The following is a 20546-nucleotide window of genomic DNA, read 5'->3' as shown; positions in this document are numbered from 1 at the left end:
AGAGATTATTTTCATTGTTTTTATTAGTGTGTGTATGCCACACGCATGGAGACCAGAAGTGGGCATTGGAGGCCGTGGAACTGATGTGGGTGCTGGGAACCAAACTCTGGTCCTCTGGAAGAGCCACGGGTGCTCTGCAGCCCCTTATCCAGTTTTAAGACTAGTTCTTGCTATGTATCCTAGGCTGGCCTCAAACTCAGGATCCTCCTGCCGCAGAGTCCTGAGTACAAGCACATGCTATCACACCCTACTTACGAGTCTTGTCTTGACCACTAGCTTGCTGGATGTCTCTGAACAGGCCACATGCGTGAGGCCTGGGGGGTCCTCCCATCCCTGACAGGGGATTTGTGAACAAATGGGAAAAGGTACTGGGAGGAACAACAGCTCTCAGCTAAACACATTTGGTTCTTGGGTGCTGCCCCTCCCTACCCTGGCCAACATGGGTTTCTATTCACAACAAGGCTTCAGGCCCAAGGAGGCTTCTGCCTATGACATTTGGCTCAGAAGAGCAGAGTGCTGGTGGAAAGTGGGTGTCTCCAGCAGGAAGGCTAAGATGATGTTGAGGCCCCCACCCGGGAGGGATGTGTGAGCTGGGGGAGGGGCTTACAGAAAGCTGCCCCTCCTTACAGAGCTTGTCAAAGGCAACCCCCAAACCTTGGTCTCTAAGTCTCCTTATCCTGACCCCACATCTAGTCCATGAGGCCAGGCGACAAACTATTACCAAAGCTACTAGGAACCCCAGTTCGGGTCATGCAGCAGACCGACCCCATCATAATTTCACAACGACCTCCTAGCCTTGCCTCGGACTGAAGTCTAACTGGAGGGAAAATAATCAGAGAACTCTAGAGTAAAGTAGGGCGTCACCGCCAGCTTCGGGCGGGGTGGGAAGGGAGGGCAGGGAAGCCTGGTGGCTCGAGGCCACTCTCGGAAGGTCGGCGAGGCCTTGTGCAGGGCACGTCGCAGGCACCCGAGGAATGCGCGTTGCCTGAAAGAATGAAGGAAGGAAGGAGCGGGGTGCGAGGCAGGCGGCCGCCGGGCCGAGTCAGGAAGCGGGGTGGGGGCACCGCTAGGCTGCAGCGGCCCGAGCGCCGATGGGGGCAGCGCAAGAGCAGTGGGGTCAGCGACTCGGCCGGGTGGGGGGGGGCTCACCCAGGCCGGGAGGTTGGGAGCTGCAGGCCGCGCTGCTGGCAGAAGCGGCGGGGGCGCCGCGAGGCTCCGGATGGGCTACGAGCCCCGCCCGCTGGCTGCGGAGGGAGCCGGAGCCAGAGTGGAGCCAGAGCTCAGACATCCGGGCGCCAGCGAACACCTGCGAGCGGCCCCCAGGGCCCGCGGGGGGCGGGAGAGCGCGGGCGCCCGGCTGGGGGTGGGGCCGAGCTAGGGGCGGGGCCTGGAGCTCCGCCCTCCCAGGCCCAGGGCCACGTGGGCCGAGACTGTCTGCCCAGCCCAGGCGCCGCGGAGCCCGAGCCGCTTCTTCTTGCCTGGAGGCCGGCTTTGGGGTAGGGGAGGGCAGTCTTATGGGAATGCGATCTACAGAAGTTTTAAAGGTGTAGCCGGAGGAGCCTGGGGGAAAGAGTGGCGGCCAGGGACAGCTGTAACGATTCGGAAGACAAAATTGAAGAGTGTCCCACGGTGTGTAGAGAGTCAGGTGAACTGCCTTCTTGGAAGGCCACCAAGTGTCAAGGATATGAGTTTGAATCCCTGCTTTGTCACTTAGAAACTGTGTGGCCACGAGCTAATAGAGTATTTTAATATATATATATATATAATATATATATATATAATATATATATATATATTAAATGTTTGTGCTTCAGAGCTAAGAGATCAATCAGCTCAAGACCCTCAAATGTATATATAGCTCAAGGAGCCAGGGAGATGTTTTATGTGTGGTCTTTTGTCCGAACCATAAAACTGCAAGGGAGGTATGTACCATCATCTTATTTCCTACAGAACTGGGGTAAACCTTCATGTTTTGTTGTTTGTTGTTTTTCCAACAAGCTCTTACTGGACTCCAAATTTGTGCCCCACTTGTGGCGTGGCAGGGAAAAGAGAAGTCTGAAGTAGAGGTGAGAATGCGGGCTTTGAAGCTGGAGGAAGCTGAACTTCTTCAATATCTTCTCCGACTTCCACGCTGTGACCTTGATAAACCTATTCCAGAGACCCACCTTGCTGATTAGAAAAAAAGATTAAGATGAGCTGGACTCAGCGCACCTGGTAGGCACTCCCCTTAATGGCTGCAACAGCAGACTATTCCAGAGGTTTCTGTCCTGGGGCTAAATTGCTTTCACTCTCTAATGACTAAGGGATTGGCGGGATGGTCTAGGCTTTTGTCCTGGCCACCTGAACTGCTCAGCCCTGGGAGTCTTGACAAGCAATTTCCTTGGAATTAGCTTAATAATGCCTCGTAGGTGTGTGATGCATTTCAAAGAACTTTCCCATCATTATCTTTGGTCCTAGCAAGGCAGCTGGGCTCAGAAAGAAGTGGCTCGCTCCAGGTCACAGGGACACAAGCCTGCAGCTTTTCCTCCTATGAAGAAGACCGACTACTGGGCTAGGAAGTAAAGGCCCCTCAGAAATGCCTGATAAGAGTGGAAACTGAGGCTCCCTGGAGGCACAGTCCGCAGCATGCAGTGCTTGGCAATCAGGGATGCTCATCTGTCTCCAGAGACCATATCACAGCCTAAGGCACGCTCCAAGGTGGATGTGACCAGAGAGAGTCCTAAGTTTGTTTGGGGCAAGGGTTTCTCACATGGGAGCTGAGAACCTCCAGAAGGTGGGAGGTTTGCTATTACTCTGCAGAAAAATCATGTGTTCTTTCTGAAGGATGCGCTTATCTTCCATCAGCTCATCAGAGGAAACCAGGATCCTGAACAGGTTAAAACGTTATCAGACTGCAGGATGGTTGGCAAAGGCAGAGGTTGCTCCCCCCCTCTTGACCCTGGTTCACCCCAAAAAGCTTACTAGGGTTAAGGCACAAAGGGTAATGACATGCCCTGCTTGTTATGAAATAGAAGTAACTCATGCCAAGGCCCAACACACAGATGGGATCATATAAACAGGAATTCAGTGGGGCCAGGAGCCTGGTGGATCCCACCTGGGGAAGGGCAATGATGGGCGTAGACAGATGGGGCATGGGTTGATGTCTTATCTCTTTTCCCACTCCCAGGCCTGACCCCATAAAATGGCCAGTCTAAGGTCCTAGTCATGCCCACCCAAATCCTAGTCAGTCTTCCCAACTTCCCAGGTCAAAGTTTACTGAGCGTTAACGGAACTTGCAGCTTCACTTCACAGCTAGCCTGCATTCCTGAGCTTGAGAGTGGCTGCAGATTTGAGGAGACCCCAGTTTCAGCTTGGTCTTCACTATGTAGCTCTGGCTGTCCTGGAACTCAGTACCTAGGTAGGCTGACCTCAGATGCAGAGAAATGCCTGCCAGTGCCTCTCAAGTACTAAAATAAAAAGGTGTGCTGTGTGCCACTATGCCCAGCAACCCACAAGCTTGGAAGTCTAGGAGGAAGCCAGACCAGCAAGCAGGAGAAATGAGACCAGGCCCACCAGTCAGTTGTTCACCTCTGAAATGGGACCACCATTGCCAAATCCCTTGCTAGGAGCCAGGAAGGTATCACCAATAATTTGTAGCATCAAAGGGCTACTTCCAAGTTTCAAGGGACTGAAAGAAAAACTCAGCTTCAAACTTGCTGGGTAGCTTGTAGCAGGGTAGGATTGCAGATCCTTGCTCTCAGCCCCAATGGATTTGGGGATTCCCATTCTTAGCCCTTTCAAATATCCACCCCACAATATCCCTCATCTTCAGCTGTTAAATCCAATCAACCCTAAGAGGGTATGCAAACTTGTTCCTCCCAAGATCCTCAAGACAGCCAGGTAAGATTTAAGAAATGGGCAGACGGCGCATGTCATACACAAAGTGTTCAAAAATGGTTTATTATGCAAAATGTTAACTTTTATAAAAAGTTTAATATACATCACATGATTACAGAAAGTCACCTTTCTGTAAAAAAGGTACAAAAGCTATATACTCTATTATAGAGTTCATAATCAGGGCAGCAGAGCCGTTCTCCAAGGAGATCAGACAACCAGCTCTCACGCTGCCTTGGCAGTGTGCAGGGCAGCCACTCGCCCCCCTTCTCGACACCCCCATTCTCGGAAAAGCCAGTCCTTTTAAGACTTTGGGAGTCAGGGTGGGGACAGGGTGACGTTGTCCAGCTGCTGACCAGCGCTAGCTCTTCAGGCCACCCAAGTTCAGTCCCTCGCTCTCGGGTTCCCGATCCAACCTCGAGGCAGGGGTTTAGGGGAAGTGAAGAGGGCTGGGCAAGATCGAGGCTCATCCATGCCCTCGGGCTTCCGGCCGGAGAGAGGGTCCCAGAGTCCCAGGGTCCCAGGAGGAACGGGCGCCAGCACCTGCGTTCTGGGCGGGGGAGAAGAGAAGAGTGAGGGAGCCGTCAGTTTCCGCCGAGCGCGCCCAGGCGGAGGCCGCCGCAGACTGGCCGGCGCCAGGGAGGAAACTCGGTCTCTACCTCCAGCTGATAACTCTGCACCCCACACAGCCTCCACCCAGTTGGCGCCAAAGGACCACAGGCGGAGCCACCACTCCCCCTCCCGCTTGGAAAAGACACTAATGGAAAGGGGGCTTCCTTTAATAAAAGACTATTTGGTGCGATCCGCGCGCCCACTTGCCCAAGGCTTTGGCCACCCTGGATGAGCATAGGCAGCGTGCTTTAGGAATACACGAGATATTGACATTGGTACTGTCTTTTACTCTAAGTGACCACGGATAAGCCTCTTGTCTCTCTCTGGCTTGGATTTCCCTAAACGGAGGAAACCCTAAACCTTGCAATGTTCTGTCAACCTCAGGACTTTCCAAGCAAGCCTCCCTCTCGTCTGCGTCAGAAGAAAACTTACCGGGAGGTGCCAGGACCGCCAGGTCAGTGGCAAAAGCTCCTCTTGTCGTTGGAGATCACAAGTTCCGGAGTAAGCTCAGCTGTCTGTGAAAGGAGGATAAGAAGCGAGTTAGCCAAGTTATTCGGGGACTCGGTGAGAGACCCGCAGCATCCCAGCCCGCACGATCAGCTCAGCCCCGCCTGGTTCCCCGCGCACCTGGATCGGGAGATGCGGACCGTCCGGGGGTCCAGGCGCCGGCTCTGCCAGGACCACCTGCAGGTCGAGGATGTAGTCTATGACACGCTGCAGGATTTCCACCTGGCTAAGCTGAGTGCCTCTCGGGACTCCAGGCACCAGTTCCCGCAGGCGCGAGTAGCAGTGGTTCATGTCGTCCAGGAGGCTAAGCGGCTCCTCGGCCGCCGGGCTCTTGCCGCGGCCCCGAGCGATGGCCAAGCTGCGTTCCGACAGGCAGCACACTGCTTCGTAGCAGCCGCGCACCGGGCTCAGCGCCTTCATGTTAGAGAGTGAAGCTGGAAGTGAGGGAAAGACCACTAAAGCAGCAAACAGCCGGCGCACGCCTGCCGCAACCGGCTCTTATAGAGTCGTGTCTAAACCACGCCCCTTTATTCAAAATAGCCCGCCCAGGCCCCACCCCCGTCCGCCCTGAGCACCGCCTCTCCGACCCTGGGCGTTCACAGCGAGTTTAAATTGCTAACAGGCTTCCTCGGGCTGGTCTGACGCCGAGGACCGCTGAGCCGCGGACGCGAAGAATGAGGAAGCGCTGATACTGAGGAGAGGCGGGCCTCTTGAGCCAGCAGAGATTTGAAAAAAAAAATCACTTAAAACCAATAACTTTAAGATTTGCCTTTTCTGGCGGCTCACAACATCTTTGAGCTCCCCTGCCCTCTGCCCAACACTGGTTCGAACCCACAGCTCCGAGGTCATCATAAATCCCTGAAGGACAATCTCTCTCTCTCTCTCTCTCTCTCTCTCTCTCTCTCTCTCTCTCTCTCTCTCTCTCTCTCTCTCTCTCTCTCTCTCTCTCATTTTCAAGGGAAACTTGTAAGGAATTAGTGCCGCCTTGTTCCCCAATTTGCTGCTCGTCTGACCTCCAGACTCACTGGCGTCGGGAATTATCTTGTGACCAGAGGGGAAAAAAATTAATTGCGGTGAAGCTGAGGTTACAATGAAGAAAACAGATTTGGGCTAGGCGCTGAGATTGCAGAAGGAGGAGGGGAGAGGAGGCTTGAGCAAAGAATATTATTTATTTGAGCAACAGGAGGAAAGGGGGTAAAAGAGAGAGAGAAGAAAACAGCCTAGATCCAAGCCTTTTCCATGGAGAAAGAAAAAACATGGACCATTGTCATATGAGTTCCTTAAGGAACTAGATATGTGCCCACTAATCAAAGCAGGGAGTTTGAAGTCTGGACAAGGTTTCAGATAGGGAGGACTAGAAGGAATCACTTCTGCACACACACTTTTAGAAGGTCCCCTCCACGCACATATAGCATCGGGTCAGCAAATCCCTTCTAACTCTTGCTTCCTCATTTTGCACAGCCTCCCTTCCTCCCCACACTTTCCACATTCGGTGCAGAAAACAATAGCAATTTCAGCGCTTGCTCCCTTGTCTGTCCCCTTCTGCTGTGGAAGGGCAGCCACCTGGACATGATTATCCCTAGTCCTGCTGAAGTAGCTCCATCACCGCCTGAGAGATCAGGAAGAGCCAGCAGGCAGGCAAGGGGACACATTGCACCCCCCTATTGCAAAAGGACAGTGCACTCTGTATTCTTTGCCTGTCTCCTCTCCACTTCCCAGACTCTGAATACTCTGTAGTTCCAAGACTCTGGTTTCCATCTTGGAAAAGACCAGGTGAGGTTCTCCCAGCCAAGATTGCTGTCTTAGTCAGCATAGTGAATATTTATGGAGTTGCTTCACATGAAACAGAGGGCCCTGCTCTCAAGAACTTCACAATGTCCGGGACGAGATTAACACAGGAAACAATTAAGTGTTCAGTAGTGTGTGGCACTGATCAACAGGACAATGGGACCTCTGAGCTGGGACAGTTCCAACAGCGGGAAAGACTAGGAAGCCAGAACCCTGGGTTCAATCAGCCATCTCTGCTAACTGTTGGTCATCTACATATAATCTTGAGCAAAAACCAACAACGCTGGCTTTGATTGACTTCTGAGAGAGGGAGAGAAGAGAGAGAGATGGCTCTAAGGGATTGTTATACTTTCTGACTCAAGAAATCTATGCTTCTGTGACAACTGGACAGAGCATGTGGGGTGGCAAGGGGCTGGGGGGGGCGGTGAATCATGTCCAGTGTCACATCACAGGTGAAGCCACTCTGGAAGCCTCGTTCTTTCCCATCACTCCACAGGGCCCTGTGTCCCAATAAAAGCCTTGGGAAGTTTCTCCTGGGAATATGAAAATTCTCAAGGACAGCTCTTTCAGTTCCAGAAAAAGGGAATCTAACCTGTAAAAATACAAATCAGTCCCTATATGCTGAAGAAGTTACATGCCAGCTATTGGTCAGGAGAAGGGAAATCTCCGAGGCTGAGACTCCCGAATAACTAAACAGAAGACCCTTTCTTTGGCTGTCGTGAAGATTTCTGTATGTTTGTGCAAAATTCTCATTCCAGGAGCTTCTGGAAAAATCATGGCCTTCATTGCCTGGCAGACCTATGTTCAAATGCTTTCACAGTGTGAACTTGGAACAAATTATTCTTTGTGCCTCACTTTTCTTGCTTGTTAAGTGGAGTTCATGAAAATGATGCCGTGTGTTTGTTTGTATTTATTTGTTTATTTTTCCTTTTTTTGAGTCAGGGTTTCTCTGTGTAGCCCCTAGTTGCCCTGGAACTCACTCTGTATATCAGGCTGGCCTCAAATGTTAGTGCTGGGATTAAAGGGGTGTGCCCTTACACTCATTTATTAAAAAAAAAAAGGCCTTTAATCTCAGCACTCAGGAGGCAGAAGCAGGCACATCTCTGTTAGTTCAAAGCCAGCCTGGTCTACATAGTGCGTTTCAAGACAGCCAGGGACTACATAGTGAGACCCTGTCTCAAGAAAGAGAAGAACCGCACATGCTTCCTCCATCAGCGTTAGTTCTGCATGGGCCAAGTGTGGTAAGTGCTTAGAGCTTAGACCACCCAGGGTCTCGGGTCCTCCAGTACCTCTGTTGCCTCTGGCTTGGATAGCCGGTTTACTGGGTTTAAGGTTTGCAAAGTACCTTCAAAGCGTTTATTATTTCCTCTTGATGCTTCCCAGCTGAAATGGCCATAGGCTGTGTGGGATAGGGCAGAAGGGTGCAGTGGGGTTATCTAGCCGCATTCTGTCCTTTTCATGCCAAGAATTTACCTTTGGAAACAAATCCTTTCTTCCTGGACCTTACTTGGGGGAGGGGAGTGGGGGGTAAAAGACCTTTAAGGATCTTTTCTGACCCTAAGGGTCTAAGTGTCAAAGGAATGGTTTTCGATTAGGTTGGGAACATTGAATAGAGTTTAAACCCCAAAGACTCCTCTCTTCCCCGCATAGCAGACTGGCCGGCTCGCCCCGGCCTTCTGCAACTTGTTTAGCGGTGGCGGGGCCTCAGCCTCTTACTCCAAACGCCTCTGAACTTTCTGTTCCCAGTTCTGCTCCTTTTACCAGCTTTTTCCCCCCTCTTGCATTTTTTATTTTTATGAAAGGATGTCATTAAGGCTTTTGTCTGCGCTGTTTTTGTTTCAGAACTTTTCCCACAATCCTATTTTTTGTTGAGGAATCCGCTCCTTTGCCCAGCTGTGGGTCCGGGTCCCACAGCTGTGTTGATCTAAGACTCAGCCCCAGACAGCCTGGCGCCAGGGTGGGACGTCATGCGTTCACACAGGGATGCGTGTCCCAGGCAACCTTTCCTCGGGCAGTCACCGGCCGGCGACTGCCTCTTCCACCAATGAACGCCCGACACCCGAGATAGGGGCGGGGCCTGCGCCACCCCAGCCGGCGAGCAGCTTGTGAATCGCAGATTCTGAGACCTTGATAACGTCCCCTGAATTGAAGCCTTTTAAAGACCCCCCTTTCTCTTTTAGTTCTTTTGTTTATGCCTTTTCTTTCCACCTTCCTCCTTTCTATCTGTATGCAGATAAATTTTCTTTTTACTTTTCCCCTCTCTTAACTCTCTCCTCCTAGTGTCAGGAATCATTTTGTAAGCATTTCCAGGAACTGCATCTTCCTCTGCCAAAATTATAAAAAGAAAAAAAAAATCAATGTTGTGCTCTCTGACTTTTTTTTTTTTGAGGAGCTGGCAGAACTGTAAGCTATTACTATTTTGTCTTTAGAAATTTAAGACGTGGTGGCAGTGGGGTCTCTCGGCTGTGAATTTCAAAGTCAATGTCGTGATGATGAGGATTGCAGATGTCTTGCTTAAACTGGGCTTCTGTCAAGCTAGCTCGGTATCTTTTCTCCATGTGTAGACGCGAGGATCCAGGGACCTTAGAACCTTGTCCAAGGTTATGTCGAACGTCTGTGACTGACCTGTGGCCAAGATCCAACCCTTCTGCTCTCTTGACTCCCTGACCTCTCTGGCCCTAGTTCTCATAAACATTAAGTATTCTATGTTGGTTTAAGGTTCCCAGAATTTGCATTTTTTTTAAATGTGTGTAAGTGATGTATGTATATGGAGGTATGGGCATGTGTCACGATGTGTCCATGCCACAACATATTCGATTCGAGGAAATCAGAACACAGCTGGTGGGGGCGGGGATTCCAGTTCTTTCCTTCTACTGTGGGTACTGGGACCAAATGCAGGCATTCGGGCTTGCAGGGTAAGCATCTTTATTCACGGAATCATCTTGCCAGACCATGCGTTTTCTGATATCTACCTGTTTGTTCAGAAAGTGGCCATAAAGATGGGCTGAGCATTTCCCAGCTGTACACCTGGCAGCTGGGAGGACCATAGGGGACGGAAGATGGGAAGTACTTGCTTTTATGTGATATGATGTGTCCCTTGAAGTTAGTGCTTCCTCCAGAGGCAGTTCTCAGAAATGTGAGCAATACTGAGAAAGGCAATATAAGGCGATATAAGAGGCATGGGGACCTAAGTCCTTCTAAGGTGGACATTTTAGGGGGCTTTGAGATGGGTTCCTCCACACTATAGAAATACTTGAAGCTGTCACTGCCTGCTGCCTTCATCACTGTTGAGTCCTGATTGACCAGCACTGTTTACCTAATCTTTGCTGGTTTGGTTTGGTTTGATTTGGTTTGGTTTTTACAGTGCTGGGGGTGGAACCTGGGGCCTCTGAGTGCTATGCCCTCCACTCTCAGCCCAGACCCTGGCCCTGCATTTTCTCATTAACTCTTCTGAGACAGAGTCTCCACCTTGTAGCCTGAGCTATCCTCAAACTTAAAATCCTCTCACTTCAGCCTCCTGGGTAATGGGGTTACAAATGTGCTCCCCCATGCCTAGCTTCACTGACCCATTTTGTGGCCGCATAAGGGGCTCAGAGAGGCGATTTCTACCAGGTCATACAACCATTCAGTGGGAAAGCCAAGATTTTCATCCTGTCTCCAAAGCTTCTAACCGTCTGCATATATTCATTTTTCTCTACCCTTCCCAAGGACCTCTCAGAAATGACTGTCATTGCATTTATTCATGTATTTGTATGTGTGTGTGTGTGTGTGTGTGTGTGTGTGTGTGTGTGCATGCGTGGTGGCCAGAGGTCAGTTTACAAAAGTTGCTTCTCTCCTTCCACTGTGTGGCTCCAGAGGATCAAACTCAGGTCCGCGGGCACTGTGAAAAGTGACTTCACTTGACGGAGCCATTTCACCAGCCCCAGAAGTTGTAATCCATCAGGTAGGGAAAAGTTAATTGGGCCTATTAGGTAGCGTGAGAAGTACAAGGCTCGTTTAAGTGCTAGAGACAGAACACACGAGTCTTGCACAAGCAAAGCACACTGTACTATCGTTCCAGCTGCCCTCCCAGGGTGACACTTCCTCTGACCCTCACTACGTGGTGACTCCTGCTAAATTAGAGTCAACTTGGATGTCTTCTCCATCTTCCAGCCACACCAACCGAAAGCTACCGAACCTCTTATTTCACCAATGATCAGTGACCATGGGTGCCCCAGGCCTCGCTTTGCCCCTGGCATGGGGTAAGCCAGAGGGGGTATTTTCTGAGCACCTACACTGTGTGAGATTCTCTATTGAGGAGAAGCTGTGGGTGTTTTTGAGACAGAGTCTAACTGTGTCGCCTAAGAAGACCTTGAACTCCGGGTCCAGATAACATTAAATCCTGCAGGCCGGAGCCTGGTGCTATAGACTTACACTTTCATCACTCAGGAGGCAGAGGCAGGGGGATCTCCACAAGTCAGTGTAGTGAAATACTTCAGTGGATGAAGACACTTGCTGAGCATACCTGAGTTCACTCTACAATCCATGCGGAGACAGAATGAAAGAATCAGTCCTACAAAGTTGCCCTCTGACCTCCACGCTGGTGCTGTGATGTGCGTAACCTTACATACATCATATATACCCACACACATTAATTGTTTTGCTTTATTTTTTGAGACAGGGTTTCTGGGTAGCCCTGGCTGTCCTGGAACTCACTCTATAGACCAGGCTGGCCTCAAACTCACAGATATCCACCTGCCTCTGCCTCCCAAGTGCTGGGATTAAAGGCATGTGCCACCACCACCACCTGGCTGCTGCAGAATTTTTTAATACAGCATGCTTCACTAATTTTCAGGTCTTGCTCAGAGGCCATGCTAATCTTCCCTGTACTGTTCCAACTTCAGTATATGTGCTGCTGAAGTGAGCACACACACACACACATAAAAAAATAAAATAAAGCTGGGCGGTGGTGGCGCACGCCTTTAATCCCAGCACTCGGGAGGCAGAGGCAGGCGGATCTCTGTGAGTTCGAGGCCAGCCTGGTCTACAAGAGCTAGTTCCAGGACAGGCTCCAAAGCCACAGAGAAACCCTGTCTCGAAAAACCAAAATAAATAAATAAATAAATAAATAAAATAAAATTAAAATAATGACAACTAAGCTCAGTTCTACCCCAGTCATCCTAAGTACTTTTGGGACACCACCACTTAGAGGCAGGATTTGGGTTTCTATTTTTGCTGTTGTTCTTTTGAGTCAGGTCTTTGTGCCCTTGGCTCGCCTAGAACTCATGAGTAGACCAGCTTGACCTATAACTTGTGATGATCCTCCTGCCTCGGCCTCCTGCGTGCTGAGATTACAAAGTATAGATGGCCAGGCCCTGGCCTGCAGAATTTAATATAGAATCACTGTGCCTGGGGGATGGGGGGGAGGTGTAGCACAGAGGTGATGCGGCCCTAGGATTTGATGTCCTGCACTGCAAACAAAATAGAAACTTAAAATTTAAACTCGGGTTGTCCCTCGGTCCTGTGGCTCCCAACTTCTCTCTCTATAGCAGAGAGTTGAGTTTGGGCTTCAGGAAAGGCCCCGGAAGGATGGTGAGGTCCAGAGTCCACGGCAAGGAAAGATGAAGACAAAAAAGACCTTGAAGAACAGTGTCCACCCTGCCCAGACATTGTCCTGCTTTGGCCTGGGGCCCAGCTGCAGTTCAAAAGCTGCCAGGGGAAGGAGATGGGAGGGGAGGGGAGGGATGGGCCTGGCGACAGGGTTGACCCTGCCAGAGAGGAAGGGATCTCCCACCCCCAATTGGGCCACAACTCTGCAGAGTGCTGGGAAGTCTGGGGTGCCAGAAGGCAGAGGCTGGGCTGGAGCTCGCAGGGAGCCTCCTGCAGGCCACACTGCTCCTGAGGATAAACTGTGAATCACCAAGCCGCCTTGTGTAGCAGTGACTTGCACAGCAGCCATAGCGTTTGCTGAGTGTCAAACACTAGTTTGACATTTCGTTTGTTTATGTTTCAGGAGACGGTATCTTGCTATGTAGCCCAGGCTGTCCTTAAATTCGCCATCCTTCCAAACCCAACTGAGCAGGCATTTTACCCGTCAGCACCCTCAACTCTCACACTGACTGGGGCGCAAAGAGGTGAGGTCAGTTGACCAAGGTCACACAGCTAGCTGTCGGGAGGTAGGAAAGGGAGGGCTACAAACTAACGCTTTGGGGATGGAAGTCGAAGGAAACACATTCGAAAGCCCCACAGAACTTTGGCGTCAGGCAGCGTGTGTGTCTTTGAATACGAGCGTGGGTCGTACCCACTTTCTGGAGTGAGGCTGCCTGGGTGTGAGTTGCATGCCTGGGTCCCAGGTGAGGACTGCACGCAGCCGGATGGATTTAAGTGCAAGCTGTCTGGCTGAGGATGTAGCTCATTGGTACAGTGCTTGTCTAGCATGCAAGAGACGCCGGGCTCTATGCCCAGCCCATAAAAACCAAACATTAATCGCGGTCTGTCCTTTGCAGGGTTGCAGCCCCAGCCTGGGCAGAATTCTATACACCCAGCCCGTATGAGTCCATCTTCCTGCAATCTCCTGGCCAAGGGAACAATGGCAAGAGGACTCCATTCCCTCTCCATTGCCATCCTCCCTGACGGCACCCCGGCCGTCCCTACACTCTATAGTTCCAACCCACCTTCATGGGCAGGCCCAGCTTGACGTGCACCCCGGGACCAGGCTGTCTCTACCTCCCTGGCCCACCTTCCCGGACGGCCCCAGCTCGGCCTGCACCCCGGCAGCCCCCACCCCATCGTTGGCGCGCAGCTGCGGGACACACAATCGCCCGTGCCTCCTCCCCGCCCCCCGCGCAGCCCCTCGTTCAACAAAAGCCGCTTTCTTTTCCCACAACAGATTAAAGACCAGGAGGGGGTGAAAAATAGCTTCTCCAGCCAGTGGCGGGGGAGGGGCGCGGGAAAAGCTGGGGCTTTGGGGACGCTTTGATGGCGAATGTGTGGGAAACCCGGAGGAATGTGGCTGCTCCGACGGCCGCAGCGGGGCCAGGCGCCACCAGCAGGGTCCGCCCCCGGGGACCTGGGACCCGCGCCCGGCCCCGCGCGCCTGAGTCTCCTGCCAGCGCTGTCTCCATCCTCCACCCCTTTTCTCAAACTCTGACTTCTCCGTCTTCCCCCTCTTCTCTCTCTCTTTTCTGGTTCTCCCGTCTCTTTCCCTCGTTTCTGGCCCCTTCGTCGCTCTCCCGAGGCCTTTTTCCGAGTCTCCCTCTTTGTCCAGGGCATTCTTTCTGAGCCTTTGTTTCCGAGCCTTTCTATCTCAGTGGCGCCTTCTCAGCCTCTGCCTGTGGCTTCCGGGGTTCGGGCTTTTGATGGATTCAGCATGTCTCTGTTGCCGTTTCTCCCGCCTCATTGGACAGGGCTGGGAAGAGGGCACCGGGGAAGTAGGTGGTTGTTTCAACACCTCCCCACCACGTGTGAGAGCAGATGGGGGCAGAGCTGTGAGGGCCAGGCCCACCTCGGAAAAGACGCTTAGGAATACTGAGTCCCCTAAGTCGGGAGTGAAGTGAAGCAGTCGGCTCTTGGAGACCTCCAAAGGTTCACAATTATTTTCGTCTCGGTTTAAGTCTCTGAAAGGAATTTCTGGCCCAGGATCGGATGGTGGCCTTGGGATCCTGATGGGAAGTGGGTTGTCCCCCTCCTCGCTCTAGGCTTTGGGGCAATCTTAAGGGAGGACTCAAGAAAAGGGCTTCCAGGTGGCTGGGGACAGAAACCTTCCTCGGAAAGACCAAAATCCCCAAGGATCCTACCCGAGGATTCCCAAAAGCACAACTCCAAAGACTGCCAGCATAGAGGAGCCCTTGGTAAATTCATCCTCCTGCCTGAGCATCAGCTTCCACACTTGTGAGATGAGATTCTTGCTCAGATCAGTGGTCCCCGTCTTTTATTTCATCCGCACATCCCAAGAGTCAGTAAAAAGCAATGTATTGTTTATGGTAATCTGTTCTCTCATTTTGTCTTTATGGAAGACCAGCGTTCAGCCTGGGTTCTGATTAGATTGATTCGCTATCGCTCATAGCTGGTCTAATCAAGTACACTCCGGATCTACCCTGGGCAGCAAGGTCCCACTGAAGATAGACTTTGGAGTCACAGAACTTTGGTTGGAAACTGGAATCTGTGAGTGCCCAGGCGTGACCTTGGGCAGGTCACACTCTCCCTTGGATTTACTTCTTTGTAAAGAAGAGATAGTCACAACATTCACCCCACGGGAGTGTAGTGAACCTTGTGTCAGAGACCAGCAGGCAAGACGACACTAAAATGTAAGACATAGGGCTGGAGAGATGGCCCAATGGGTGAATTCCATTTTCAGGACCCACGTGGTGGAAAAAGAGAACTGATTCCCAAAAGTTGTCCTCTGACCTCCACAAGTGCATAGTAAACATTTCCTGTCCACATATGAACCAGAAATGTGAGCCACGTATGTAACTAACTTCACATGGCTTACTGGTTACATTACAAACAATCAGGAGGGCTGAGGAGGTGTCCCTCAGTGGAGGGTACCTGCAGAAGGGCCTGTGTTCCATTCTTAGCAAATTGAAGATTAAAAAGGAATTTTGGCTGTCTTTTAAAAAGGAAGGGGAGCCGAGCGGTGGTGGCTCATACCTTTAATCCCAGCACTTGAGAGAGAGAGGCAGGTGGATCTCTGTGAGTTCGAGGCCAGCCTGGTCTACAAGAGATAGTTCAAGGACAGGCTCCAAAGATACAGGAAAACCCTGTCTCGAAAAACCAAAAATAAAATAAAAAATAAATAAATAAAAAGGAAGAGAGAGAGAGTTCTGTGGTTAAGAGCACTGGCTACTCTTACAGAGATCCTGAGTTCAGTCCCCAGCACCCACATGGTGGCTCCCAACTGTTTGTAAGTCCAGGATGCAACACCAGATCTGACACAGGCATACATGAAGGAAAAACACCAATGCACACGAAATGAAAACAAATTAAAGAAAAAAGAGGACACCGTGGGGTGTGGTGGCGCAGGACACCGTGGGGTGTGGTGGCGCAGGACACCGTGGGGTGTGGTGGCGCAGGACACCGTGGGGTGTGGTGGCGCAGGACACCGTGGGGTGTGGTGGCGCAGGACACCGTGGGGTGTGGTGGCGCATCCCTCTAATCCTAGCATGTGGGAGGCAGAGGCAGGAGGAGCAGAAATTCAGGATCATTCTTGGCTATGACTGTTTCAAGAAAACAACAAACAAATGAATAGATAAATGAATAAATATTTTAGAAAGACGGTGGAAATGGCTTCAGTAATATAGTAATAATCTCATCTGACCTTATTATCCCAAAATAAAATGATATAAAAATCTATTCTTTGTACACTATTTTCTACAGTAAATTATTAAGATGTGGTAAGTGGTTTAGGTTCAGCCTTGTCTGAGTTTGATCAACCACATTTCAGGGCCTCAATGGCCACCTAGGACCGTGGCTACTGCCTGGACAATGCCGATGTAAGAAAGTCCACGTGGGCTTTAAAAGACACTGAAGAAGATGAGCAGAAAATGATGTGGGGTAAAGTTCATCGGAGAGAATGGGCAGAGGTCAAGCAGAGGAACCTACTAGCCACGACTGGGTAAGGAGATGGAGGTGTGGTGCCTGGAGAATTTGGGAAACCAGGCTGAAGGGCACGCAAACAGATAAAGAAGGGGTCCCGACAGGTCAGAGGAACTCTCTGGATGGGCTCCTCTTTATTAGGCTGGGGTGTAGCTCAGTGGTAGAGCTTTTGTCTAGCGTGTACAAGACTTTACATTAAATCCTCAACAGTGGAGAAGAAAAGAAACTGAGAGTGAGGTAGAGGAGAGAAGAAGAAATGAAAGGAGAGGGGAATGGAGGGGACAGAGGGGGAAGGGAGGGAAGAGGGAGGAAGGGAGGGGAGAGAGAGAGGAAAGAGAGGAGAGGAGAGAGAAGGGAAGGGAGAGGGGAGGGGAGGGGAGAGAGAAGGAGAAGAGAGAAAGGAGAAGAGGAGAGAGGAGGGAAGTGAGGGGAGAGAAAGAGGGAGGGGAGAGAATAGAAGAGAGAGGGGAGAAGAGAGGAGAGAGAAGGGAAGGGAGAGGGGAGGGGAGAGAGAAGGAGAAGAGAGAAGGAAGAAGAGGAGAGAGGAGGGAAGTGAGGGGAGAGGAAGAGGGAGGGGAGAGAATAGGAGAAGAGAGAGGGGAGAAGAGAAGAGAGGAAAGAGAGGAGAGGAGAGGGGAAAGAGAAGGAGAAGAGGAGAGAAGGGAGGAGAGAGGAGAGAAGGGAAGGGAAGGGAAGGGAAGGGAAGGGAAGGGAAGGGAAGGGAAGGGAAGTGAAGGGAAGGGAGAGAGAGTTGCTTTTTCAGGGAAGGAAACAATAATGTTCTGGTAACTCTAACTCTGTTAGACCCTCACCTTGGGCTGGATCCAAAGTTCACCTAGGCCCTGCTGGAATTCCTGGGTTTAAGCCTCAGAGCAGGGAGAAAAAAAACAGAAAGAGGAGAAAAGAAAGGAAACCCCTATTAGTGTCGGCTGCCTTTTTAAAACAAAACAAGCCGGGCGATGGTGGCGCACGCCTTTAATCCCAGCACTCGGGAGGCAGAGGCAGGTGGATCTCTGTGAGTTCGAGACCAGCCTGGTCTACAGAGCGAGTTCCAGGACAGGCTCCAAAGCTACAGAGAAACCCTGTCTCGAAAAACCAAAAAAAAAAAAAAACAAAAAACAAACAAACAAACAAAAAACTATTTTTATTTATGTACTTTATGTATATGGGTGTTTTGTTTGAAGGCATCAGATCCCATGGGACTACAGTTACAGATGGTTGTGAGCCACCCTGTGCTTGCTGGGAATTGAACTCAGGACCTCCGAAAGAGTAGCAGTGCCCTTAACTGCTCAGCCATCTCTCCAGCCCTAGCTGCCCGTTTTTTATGAAAACAATCTTTTTTTATTCTACATACGCATCCCAGTTCCCCCTCTGTCCCCTCCTCCCACTCCCCCACCTTCTCCCTACCCCACCCCCATCCACTCCTGCTGCCCTTCTTTCAAGATCTCCTATAACCAGATGCCATTCTAAGCTTTTGTACTAATTTTCTCAATAAACCCTCATACATTGCTGACCAGAATATAAAACCTTGGCAAGGGGCTGGAGCGATAGATGGCTCAGTGGCTGAGGATGCTGTTCACTGCTCCACAAGGACTTGGGTTCTATTCCCAGCATCCCTAGAAGGCAGCTTACAACTGCCTGTAACTCCAGTTCCTGCACACACGTGGTACATATTAACGTGTGTGTGTGTGTGCTTGAACTCACACGTGGGTACACACACTTTTTGAAAAGATGGACAGTTGTTTTGTTGTGTTTTTTTTTTTTTGTTGTTGTTGTTTTTAAGTTAAACCCAAGTTAGTTATTTGACGCAGCAGTTTCCTCCCAGATATCTGATACCCGGGAGAAACGAAAGGACTTGGAAGGGACGCTCACAGCCACGTTTTTCCGTAATCACCAATAAGCAACAGTGACTCAGATGCTCATAATGGGTGACTACATCACCAAAGAATGAGACAGTCACACATGGAATATTATTCAGCCATAAAAAACTACTGAAACATGGAGCATCACGGACGGACCTCCAAAACTGTGCTAAGTAAAAGAAACAATGCTCACATGGCCTCATAATATATGGTTCCATTTATGGGAAATTCCCATAAAAGGCAAATCTAGAGAGACAAGTAGATTAGTGGTTGTCTGGGGCTGGGAAAGGAAGGAGATTGCAGATGGGGATGGAGTTCATGGGGATGATGAAAATATTATCAAATTGACGCAGCGATGGTCGCATAGCTCTGTAAGTATGCAAAAAAAAATCACAGTGTCCTTAAAGCAGATAATTTTATGGTATGTAAATTACAGCTCAATAAAGCTCTTAGGAAATAAAAGAAAAAGCTCATCATAACACAGACCTACCACAGACCTCTTGTCCAAAAGGAGGCTGAGGCAGGAGGATTACCTGTATCCACAAGTTTATACCCAGCTGGGTCAAGATCTCGACTCTGAGAAAAAAGAAGGGGGAAAAAAAGGTTTTCCCAACACCTTTTGGCATATTTGGCATTATTATGTTATCCTTAGTCATAGTTTGCTCAGAAAGGGGACATCGCTTGTTACAAACTGCGGTGCTCCTAACATCTCACGTCCTGGGCACTGCTGGGACTGTGTCCTCTATGCCTCTGGGCCCTTGAACGTACACATTTAAACAACTTATTTGCTTGCTTATTTCTGCATTTATTGCTTTATTTTACTGCTTTTTTTTGAGACAGGGTTTCACTGTGTAACAGACTTGGTTGTCCTGAAACTTACTCTGTAGACCAGGCTGGCTTCACAGAGATCCACCTGCCTCTGTCTCCTGAGTGCTGGGATTAAAGGTGAGTGCCACCATGCTTGGCTCATTTAAACTTTTTTAATTACAACTTTTTTGGGGGCAGGGCGGGTGAGGGACGAGATCTCATGTAACCCTGGCTGGGCTCACGTTCCTTAGGTAGCTAAGGACGACAACCTTGAATACCTGATCCGCCTGCCGCTACTTCCCTACGCACTGGGTTTACAAGTGTCTGCTATCACAGACTGCTTATTTGGTGCTCAGGATAGAACCCACACACCTGGTACTAGCTGGGTTTTCAAGTTGCGCCAAGTGTTCCTTAGAGCAGGCAGAAGTCCTGGGGTAAGTTTGAGTTGCTGGGAAAGCCTCCTGAGAACACTTTGGTGGCAGCTGGTCCAGTCATGTGTAGCATGCTCCTTACTCCCCCTCCCTCGCACTCTCCTCTCCCAAGGGAGGGAGAGACTTGGCTCCAAAACTGAGACCAGAATCTAAGCCAGAGCCCTGACCTGATCCCTACCCTTGGAGCCTCCTAGATCTGGGAGCATGAAGGCAGAGGTCTGACCGCCAACAAAACCAACAAACCAGAACTAACAAACCCTCCTCTGCCTTGTGACTTGACTTATTCGGTAGGACAACCTCGAGCTGAAAGTCCTGGAAACCCAATTCATGCCCCATGTTTCCCTCTTTTCTGCCCCTGACATCACTCCCCTCAGGTCTCATGAAGCCCAGGCTAGGCGCCAATTCACTTTGTAGCCCAGACTGCCTGGAACTCACTATAATCCCCTTCCGTCATCCTCCTGACTGTACCTTGGAAGCCTAGTGGTCTCCAACTCCAAACTCAGCATAAAGCAGCAACTTGCTGATCTATTCCAAGTCTTGTTTCCCTGTTTAGGAAACATCAACATTAGGGGCTGGAGAGATGGTTCAGCAGATCAGAGCACCCGCAGCTCTTTAGAGGATATAGACTATTCCCAGCGTCCCCTCACAACTGTCTCTAACTCTAGTCCCAGGAGATCTGATGCCCTCTTCTGACCTCCGTAGGCACTGCACACACAGTGCACAGACACATACATGAAAGACCACATACCCATACATATGAGACAACTAAAAAACAAAACAAAAAAGTAAACACTACTACTCCCCTCAGATTGCTTGTAAAGATTTTGATGCAAGCAGTGAAATTCACTTCATTTTACCATGCTCCATAGGTCGCCTTCATTACATCGTAAGTTGTTAGGTTTGGGGGTTTGTTGTCAGACATGGTCTAGTTATGTAGCCCAGGCTGATTTTGAACTCATGATCCTCCTGCCTCTGTCTCCTGCATACTGGGCTTACAGGCATGTGTCACCAAGACCTGCTTAAACTGTCAGCGTTTAAACAGTTCTCCCATTCATCATGAAAGTTCGGAGAAAAAGCCGGCCACATGGCTCAG

The 20546-nt window shown here is 50.3% G+C and overlaps 1 protein-coding gene and 1 non-coding gene across 2 annotated transcripts; both read right to left on the bottom strand.

Moving 5' to 3' along the window:
• Window positions 1–3920: 3920 nt before the first annotated feature.
• Id3 (inhibitor of DNA binding 3) lies at window positions 3921–5900 on the bottom strand. The gene is made up of 3 exons (XM_075945978.1): window positions 5113–5900; window positions 4918–5000; window positions 3921–4423 (listed from the first exon to the last, which is right to left on the bottom strand). Exons 1-2 carry the CDS (start codon window positions 5410–5412, stop codon window positions 4941–4943), a joined length of 360 nt encoding a protein of 119 aa, XP_075802093.1. The 5' UTR covers window positions 5413–5900; the 3' UTR covers window positions 3921–4423; window positions 4918–4940.
• Window positions 5901–11584: 5684 nt separating this feature from the next.
• On the bottom strand, window positions 11585–11687 carry LOC142834562 (U6 spliceosomal RNA). Its single transcript, XR_012907642.1, has one exon. It is a non-coding gene; the product is annotated as a U6 spliceosomal RNA (small nuclear RNA).
• Between the last annotated feature and the right edge of the window lie 8859 nt (window positions 11688–20546).

The sequence above is a fragment of the Microtus pennsylvanicus genome, chromosome 13, assembly GCF_037038515.1.
Source record: "Microtus pennsylvanicus isolate mMicPen1 chromosome 13, mMicPen1.hap1, whole genome shotgun sequence".
Classification (NCBI taxonomy): Eukaryota; Metazoa; Chordata; class Mammalia; order Rodentia; family Cricetidae; genus Microtus; species Microtus pennsylvanicus.
This window is presented reverse-complemented; position numbering and strand designations above follow the sequence as displayed.

Coding starts and splice junctions, on each gene's coding strand:
- Id3 (XM_075945978.1), bottom strand. CDS start 5,412: ATGAAGGCGCTGAGCCCGGTGCGCGGCTGCTACGAAGCAGTGTGCTGC. Junction 5,001..5,112: donor GTCCGCATCTCCCGATCCAG/GTGCGCGGGGAA, acceptor CTCCTTTCACAG/ACAGCTGAGCTTACTCCGGA.